This window comes from Corvus brachyrhynchos, unplaced genomic scaffold (assembly GCF_000691975.1).
Source record: "Corvus brachyrhynchos isolate BGI_N302 unplaced genomic scaffold, ASM69197v1 scaffold101, whole genome shotgun sequence".
Lineage (NCBI taxonomy): Eukaryota > Metazoa > Chordata > Aves > Passeriformes > Corvidae > Corvus > Corvus brachyrhynchos.
This window is the reverse complement of record NW_008237239.1, coordinates 813,087-822,041: the sequence shown is the minus strand read 5'-3', so window position 1 is coordinate 822,041 and position 8,955 is coordinate 813,087. Positions and strand designations below refer to the sequence as shown.

General features: G+C 39.6%; 2 protein-coding genes across 2 annotated transcripts in view; one reads left to right on the top strand and one right to left on the bottom strand.

Moving 5' to 3' along the window:
• Positions 1-6: 6 nt before the first annotated feature.
• Positions 7-4,408, top strand: METTL18 (methyltransferase like 18). Its single transcript, XM_017729649.1, has one exon. It carries the CDS (start codon positions 590-592, stop codon positions 1,640-1,642), a length of 1,053 nt encoding a protein of 350 aa, XP_017585138.1. The 5' UTR covers positions 7-589; the 3' UTR covers positions 1,643-4,408.
• Positions 4,409-5,818: 1,410 nt separating this feature from the next.
• PHPT1 (phosphohistidine phosphatase 1) overlaps positions 5,819-8,955 on the bottom strand; it is a 5,115-nt gene continuing 1,978 nt past the window's right edge. Inside the window, exons 2-4 of the mRNA XM_017729568.1 lie at positions 8,759-8,798; positions 8,445-8,569; positions 5,819-6,119 (exon numbers count right to left, since the gene is read on the bottom strand). Of these exons, the coding sequence (XP_017585057.1) occupies positions 6,027-6,119; positions 8,445-8,569; positions 8,759-8,798 (258 nt within the window). The 3' untranslated portion in view covers positions 5,819-6,026. The remainder of the gene's footprint in view (positions 6,120-8,444; positions 8,570-8,758; positions 8,799-8,955) is intronic.

Sequence of the window (8,955 nt, the reverse complement as noted above, 5' to 3'; positions counted from 1 at the left end):
CGGAGCGCCTCGCCCGGCCTGCGTAGGAGAGGGGAAGGGGCAGCGGGGCCACCCCGCGCATTGGGTTTGCGCCCATTGAAAGGCTGAGTCTGAAATGCGAGTTTTAGCGGAGTTAGCAGCTGTCCTAATTCCCTTGCCTTCCCATACCTATGGTATGTGAGAGGGGGGCGGGCACCGGTAACGCTGTGTTTTCATAAATTTAAATTGTTAGAGAGCGGGTTTTTAAAATCCCAGAATCGTTAGGGTTGGAAGGGAGCTCTGGAGATCATCCGGTCCAACCCCCCTTGCCAAGGCAGGGTCACCCAGAGCTGGTGACACAAGGACGTGTTCAGGTGCGTTTGGAATGTTTCTAGAGAGGGAGATTCCACGACTTCTGGGGGAGCCTGGTAATGAAAATCAGGATGCTATAATTAGACGGTTTGTGCTGATATTAATGATACATAAAACTATTTACTCTATTTCCAGCAGTAATTCACCTGGCTCTTTGCAAGACATCTGATACTGCACCAGGAAAATACTCTTTCCTGTAACAATACCATAAAATCTGGCTGTAATAAATTAAGCTTTTTTAAAAGTGTTATTCCTGAAAATGGATTTTCGATTTAATTTTGCTGTTGATGAACATGAGAACAGTGAGGCAGATGCTCACTTCTTGGTGCTGTGCTCTCCACAACACAAGCAGGAATCCACAGAAAAGAGCAGGAAAACGGCTGATCCTGCAGCAGACTCCAGCCCTAAGCTGGGTACTGATAAGCACCAGAATGAGACAACTTCAAAGAAAAAGCTCTGTGTGAAAGCTGCCAAGGAGCATAGTATTCCCGAAGATCTCAACAAAGTATTGGAAAATAAAGTCATGGAAACAGTATTGGACCTGTCTTACATAAAGTTGTCTGTATTGGAAATTATGTGTTCGGGTGACACCGACAGAGAAGGCATCGTGTCCAAAAGTGTTTCTTCTCACTCTGATCTCATCCCAGGAGTCTATGAAGGAGGACTGAAAATCTGGGAATGTACCTTTGATCTCATGGAGTACTTTTCTGAGGCTGAAATAGAATTTACCAACAAGACTGTATTGGATCTTGGCTGTGGGGCTGGATTGCTGGGAATTGTTGCTTTAAGGGGTAAAGCTGACAGAGTCCATTTTCAGGACTACAACAGCACAGTGATTGATGAAATAACCTTGCCTAATGTGGTGGCCAACTGTATTAATGAAGGCAGGAGGATGGGCAGTGGGAAGGACAGAAAAGCCAGCAAGACTCCTTCAAAGAGAGCCAGAAAAGCAGAGGGCTCACCTAACGTGCTCAACAGATGCAGATTTTTTTCTGGAGAGTGGTCTCAAGTCAGCCAGCTCCTGTTAAGCAGCAACAAACCCTTTTCAAAGTATGACATCATTCTCACCTCTGAGACCATCTATAATCCTGACTACTACAGTGCTCTGCATGATACACTAGCTGAGCTCTTGGATAAAAATGGCTGTGTGTATTTGGCAAGCAAAGTGCATTATTTTGGAGTTGGTGGTGGTATCTATCTTTTTGAGAAATTCATTGAAAAGAAAAATGTGTTTAGAACCAATATGGTTAAAACAATTAATCAGGGTCTGCAGCGATGCATTATGGAAATTGCTTTTAAAGATTCCTGTTAAAATTAAACTAATCCTTCAAAAATAACTCAAAAGTGTTTTAATCCTCATATCTCTTTGCTTTTTCCTCTTGTTATTCTGGTTTGACAAGTTAAGGATGTTGGTTGTTGAAATGTTTGACAAATTCTGGTGTCTGACTAGAAGTGAGGGACTTTTCTGATGTCAACTTTGCATAGAGATCTGCTTAAAGCAGCACCTTTTGATGATAACTAATTGTAATTTATTTGTGTTTAAAGGTTAAGCAAGTAGTTGTCTCCAGCCAGACTTTCACATTCTTTGTCAAGACCAGAACTGTACAGCACAGGAATGACATACATCACATGGGGATGACACAGCAGTGACCATGATGTATTGTAACTGAATTAGATACAGTTAGCATCCAAAATTAGTGCAAGAGGCTTTTCTCAAGGGTTGGGTGGTTTAACTGCAGCCGGATTCAGGCAGGGAGCACACACCTCTGAGCTCTGCTGCTTTGCCAGCAGAGGGGGATGTGATTGTAGTTATCACTTGTGTTCTACCCTGCTGGGGATCTCAGAAGTCCATGTAATACTTCCATGTGTAACGCACACATGACTTTTTCAAGCCTTTTTAAAAGTGTAACACAATACTTACTACTGTGGTCTGTGAATTTTCACATTCAGATTCTGACAGAGGCTAAGAAAATTTTGCCAAGGAATTAGAAAAAGCCACACTGGTTTAAAAGCTAACTTCAAAGAATATTCTACCCAAAAATAGGCTCCTTATGCCAACTAACCAACAAGCCTACAAATGAAATACTGGAGGATGATAGAACTGAGCTTTAGGAGACAACTGGAAAAGGAGATAAACTGTGCTATTAAATAGGACTTTAATTAGATTGCTGTACTGTTTTAACAAGATTTTCCAGAAATTAACTGCCCCATTTTCAAAACTTGCTGGGGGTACTACTGAACATCCACACCTCTTCAGTCTTTTCACAGCAGTTTGGCAGGACAGAAAACACTCAGAAAAGCCTGCATACAAGGCACTTTCATCAGCTGAAGATAGTGATGTTGCTGAAGAAATTGCCTTACCAAAAACGCAAACAAACCTGAAGAACTACAAAACCTGGTCTTGAGTGCTGTCACCAGCAATTCAATGAAAGAAAGAAAATCCACTGCATGTTTTGTCTTAGCCAAAACCAGACAAGAAGCTATTACACAGCTTATGTCATCATGCACTGCTTTATCAGGTACCCCTGCAGAAATAGAAACTTGGAGACAGCGGCCACTGCAGTAAATTGGATGCAAGGATACTCAGTGCAGAGCAGAAGGAACAGCAATCTGATGGGATGGAAAGAAACTTATTACAGCAGTGATCTAAATCACTTTAATTATGGCATCAAGTTTCCATCACTGAAGATGCTGAAACCCCAAGGTTCCTATTTTAATCCTGCTGCTATTAAGACAGAGTTGTAAAGGATTTCCTGTACTTTACAGGAGAGCCTTAACTACTGTTTCAGACTATTTTAAAGGGATGCTTTGGAAACTACTGAACTTGCCCTTTCATAGGGCAGGAGAGGGAGGAAAAAAGTCAGTTTTGCCATGACCGTCACTGTGCTTTGGAATTTTCTGCACCAACTCTGAAACTTATTGACAATAACTGCTGACTACAGCCTGAGGAACAAAAAAAGTTTTTGCTTTGGCAGATCAAGAAGGTACTGTTAACAGCTGGGGTTTTTTTTTGTCAAAGCAGAAAAGCTGGAAACAAATGGATTACCATTTGTCATTTTTCAAACTCAGTCATAAGACAAATTATGGTTTGCACAGAACAGGTTGTTCTACACCTGCTAGGTCTAGTGCAGTTTCAGAGAACCATACCTGAAGTAATAAGAAACACTGGCCACTATGACAAAGAATATGGTTAAGAACAAGAATCTAATTTACTTTTTGATGAATAAATGAAGGTGCTTACAATATTCAACTATAATATTTCCTCTTGATAATATTCCACTATTAAACTCACTATCTTTGGTTTAATTACTATGTCTTCACTCAGTATTTTGCTCAAACATAGCTGAATTTGCACAAATACCAAATCAGAATATTTATGACTTCAAGGGAAGAATGGCAGAGCCACGATCTCAGTGTTTGCACACCTGCAAAACAGGTAACCCCACACAGTATAATTAGCCTCCCATTTCAGAATATGATGAGAAGATGAAGGATACTTTTTTCTCAGGTGAAATCAGCAAAATTAGCATTGGGATTTCTGTATTCTATGACTTCTGTTCTTAGAATTCAGCAGATACATGCTGAGAGGAAAGAGAATTCAATACTTAGGCTATTGGTGTTTCAAAAACTTCAGATAATACTAATTTCCCTAATCTATGTTAAGACTTTCTCGAACTGAGAAATCCTCACCACCCTAGTGACCAGTGTCCTGCTTCTCTTCACAAACTGGAAGAGAATAAATTTTTCACTCCTTTCTAACATTTGTACATATTAGTTAATGACCAGGGAAATTAAATTGTCCCAAATGATGTTGCACTAAGTAACTGAATTGGGAGGTCCCTCAGAGTATTTTTTTGATGACACATTAAAATCCTTCTATGAAGAAGTATAAGGTAGAGATAAGCTGGTAACTCAATTTTGATCAGCTCACTCCAAATCATCACTTTTTTTCTCCCCTCATGCCATCACCTCACATTTTGAATGAGTCATTACAATAAGAAATCCGGTCTAAATTATGTCTTTCCTGTAAGTATTGTGGAGACAAAGATTAAAATCACTCATTAAATACCCCAGGAAATGAAATTCAAAGGCTTGTTTGTTTTAACACAGCTATCCCTAACTGATGACTTCCATTTGAAGACTATTTGCCAGTTTTGGGAAATGAGGCTATTTAAAATCCAGGTTTGTATACTGGCAATTACAGTTATTTTACTAAAGCTTAGGGGAAAAAAAGCCCATGATAATGGAACTGGGAAGTGCCAAATTTGCAGGTTACTGACTTGTATGCTATTCTGGGTTATTAGGCACACAAGCATTAAATCGTGTTCTGAAATCAAGCCTGCAGTCATTACCATGGTAGTTGAAGCAGTGCAGCCAGACAACCATTGCACAAGAACTCAGAAGCACAAAGAGCACATGCAAAAGCAGGCAAGGGTGCTGGAGGGGAAAATCCAGGCTGCAAGCGGGGGGAAGCAGGTGCCAACCAAGAGACCTGCTGCAGCAGGTTCAGGAGATCCGTCTCCCTGGAGATTATTGGGATGGAGACCCCTGGAACTCTTCTAATGAGGACTGGACTGAAAGGTTTGAGGATGAGAAAAGAAAATTCCTCTCCACCCAACCAAAACAAAGTCACAGAAAGGTGGCTTAAGATGGATCGCAGCTGTAAGAAGACAGTAACAGCAGATAGAAACTGGCCTAAAGTCTCTCAGATTTCCTGGTTTGTACTCTAAGAGTCACTTGCACGTTGAAAAGAAAAAGCTTCTCTATACCACCAGATACTGGTGGATAAGTGCAGTAGGAACCAGTAGGAAAGGGAAAAACTAGAATTTGTATACAAATACCTCTTGAAGTCAGCAAGCCTTCAAGACAGCAAGTCAATAAATCCACAAATGAATTAAAGGAAAACTATCATGAAACCAAAGAAGTGAAAATTGTAGCAAGTAATTTCACAACAAACAAAAAGCAACATCCTGCCACAACAGGATGGTGATGTTAGTTAATTCAGACACTGCCTAGGTGTACTGAGGAGGTACTTTACTATAATATAATTATTGCTAGGAAAACAAAAAGAAAAAAAGCATTATTAAATTCACACAAATAAAAGTAGTGCAGGGGAATCAGAATGAAAGCAACATTAGCAGAATTTGACATTGCCATCAGTCATAGGGAAGGATCTTAGAGGAACATCAAATATTTTGATCGTTACTTCTGTAAAATACTAAATTTTCAAAACCATGGAGTAAATCAAAGATTTGGATCATTGGTGAAGAACTGTAACTGTCAACCCCACCCTCCACACCAATTTTTTTAGATGTGGAGAAGAAAGATGAAAAGTCTAAAAAGTAATTAAAAAAAAAAACCTGGAAACACTGTGGTCAAAAGACCAGTGAACAGGTTTGGTCCAATGATGTTTGAAGTTGATGGTAAATCCTTAGGTATCCTACAATAGATCAGTACAATTGGACTGGATGAAATAAACTAGAGGTAAGACGGTGTGGAAGTGTTTAATTAAATGGCACATCAAAAGGAGAGTAAAAAGGCTTGCATGAAGGAGTGGGATTACCAACCATATTATAAATTACAGCAGAGTCCAGTTACTCAAGATTTATGGTTACATACATAGAACACATTAAATTTTATTTATCAAAGTACTGCTCACAGTTACCAGGTTTGAACTGCTTGTTGTGTTCACAAGTTTATTTCTTGTCATCTGACCATGTAATTTCATAATCTGTATACTCTTTCTTTAGTATCTCTACAGTCACTGAGTGATCTGCTTTTCCATAGCCCTGCAAGACAAAAAAAATAATTAAAAAAAAAGCTTACTGAACATGGACAGTAAGTCTTCAGAACCATTCAGTTCTTATCAACACAAGTTGTTCACATGCAAATCAAATAAAAGTTCTAAAAAAGTTATTCTTGCAGTATCATGTTTTATTTTTCTTTTATCCTCTCCAACTCCCCCCTGCTACCCAAATTCAAGTTCTAGAAAATAAATGAGCTGGGGTCAAGCAATCTCAAATAATAGAGAATGCATTTTCCACATAATTTCTCCAGCAGAAAGCTTGTTTTACAATGTTCCCAACTCCTCAGCCACCATTATTTAATGTGTGAGCATACAAACAGCTGATGTGGCTCAGCTGAAGGAAAAGGGAATAAGCAAACAAGTGTGATCATTTGAGCGCTATTCTGGCCACTAAAGAAATCACAGTCTTCATGTCTTATTTATTTTCAATCTTGCCTCAGTTGATAATAGCACAATTTTAAGTATCTGTGCTCTTCAGCCATTACAACTCCAAGCTAAGGGAAGGTCAGATGACCCATGTGATTTTTAACCCTCATTTTAAAAAAAATCACTGATCACAATGTTACTCTTCCACTGAAACTGTGGCAGTTGTGGTCGAAGTGGCCTTTCCATTATTGTCTTACATGATCAGAGTTATCTTGATTTCTTATTTCAGAACTACACAACTTTCTCCCTGAAAAAGCCTTTACTGCACAACAGTGCAGTGTACTGATAGAAATCTGTGATTTACCAGTTGTTTTTTTCCCCATAATATTTCACATGAAAGTTTACTTAGACTGAAAAAAGAGCCCAAGGTTGTACTATCAAACAAAACATACTCTTCATCAGTAACCCAGCCCCAAAGAAGAAGAGCTTAGATAAACAAGCATTTAAACTGAAAAGGTTAAAGTTGATGCATTATAAAATGCAAGCTTTTCAAAAATAACAGATAATATAGTTATATAAGTTGGAAAGCAACATATCCACAGCTCACTCTTGCCTTGGCAAGCACTTTGAAGACCCCATCTAGCCTTGTAAATAGCAGCACAGCTTAAAAAGAAGTCAATGACTATTTCTCTGGTTTCCATAAAACCCCAAGGTAGTTCTCTGTCAACAAACCTTCAAGTCAAAAGAAGCATTAAACCAATGCAATTAATATTTTAACTTCTGACCTGGGACTGAGGTCATCTGAGCCTTGGGATCTCTTCCTGAGAGAAGCCCTCATGGCAATAAAAGTCTGCTTTTACCTGCTGCTCCTCTGTGAGCATCAAGGCACCAAAAGCAGAGAAACAAAGTGTATTTCTCAGACTGCAAGAGTTGACCACTGCCTCTAACACTTAATTTGGCAGCTAGATTAATAATACAGGTATCAAGTCTCACCTAAAAATGCAATCACAATGCAAACCAACCATCAGGAGAATTTAGTATAATAAGCATTATACACTGCCTTCCCATCCCACACAGATGTTAAGGGGTTTGGCTTTGGTTTTTTTCCTCCTTACAATTCCAGGTGGCACAAGTCATCCTGGAAGAAAAGCAGCACTAACATTTGAAACTGCTTAAGACATTCAAGGCCCAATCTTCACTCCTCATCAAAGGTAGGCAGATTTGAAGCAACCATCACTTTCTATAGAAAATTACATTAACTTAATTGAACTATTTTCTTCTTGTCTCCTTTAGAAGCTTAGAATCTTTACTCAGTTGTTACCACAGAAACAGCTAAGCTTCATCACTAAGCAATACCAGAAATAGACTATAGCACATTCCCTAAATGAGAGAAATTCTGACCATTTACCAAAGGAACTGAATTTAAACAGAACAATAAGAGGTAACAAAAATGCTACTTTTATTCCCACAAAATGCATTACTATATCTTCACCCACTAAAAATTTACCACACCTAAACTGTATCTACTCTTCTCACCCAACACATACACAGAATGACATTCACAATTTAGCTGGTCACTACCAACCAACATTTTTATTGGCAGATAAAGATCACACACTAGCTGGATCAAGCCCCTGTGGCTACAAATGGGCTATTCCTGCTCTAGCAGTAAGACTAAAAGATTCTGAGTCAAGAGATGCCAACTTCCATTTTTAGTCTTAATTCTAACTTAACCTAATGCTGAGTAACACCAATGTTATCTTATTGGTCTCCTGCCCTAAAACTATTGTTTTTCTAATCTATCTCACAAGAGAGCCAGGCGAGTTTTCCAGTTATGTTTACAATATGATGCAAATTGCCAAAAGCCACCATGCTATTAACCAAAAATCCCAGAGCATCAGAGACAGAAGCATTTGAAAGGTTGCTTGAGAGATGCACTTACTGTTGAGAGCCCAAATACCCTAATTTTCTTGTCTTTGCTATTATGTTCAATTTTCCCTCCTCCAAGGCACTTGCACTCATATCCCAGCTTTTCCATCTCCGGATTTACTTTTTCAAATATATGATCTGCACAAGAAGAATGGTGAGAGCCATTAGAACAGGCACTAGGCATTACATAGTCTAGAACTCGCTTTTAACTACTTTCTATTTTCCCGCAGATCTCTTCTTTCAGCTACAAGAGAGGGAGGTTTCTCTTCAGAGGCATAGAAAAGCTGCAGTTAAAGTCCTTTGGTTTTTTACTTAGCTAGAACATACCGTTCTCCAAAGTGAGGTTGACTGGGTTCAGAAATGGCACCTGAAATATATTGGCCCAGTTTTCATATCACACGGGGGACGTAGAAAGTGGGGAAAAGGGGACTTTTGAGCGACTCAGGCCGGGGCTCCCGCTCCGTCTCAGACCCGCCGGGGCCCGGCGGGGCCGGCCCGCCCCCCCGGGGCCCCGCCCCCACCCC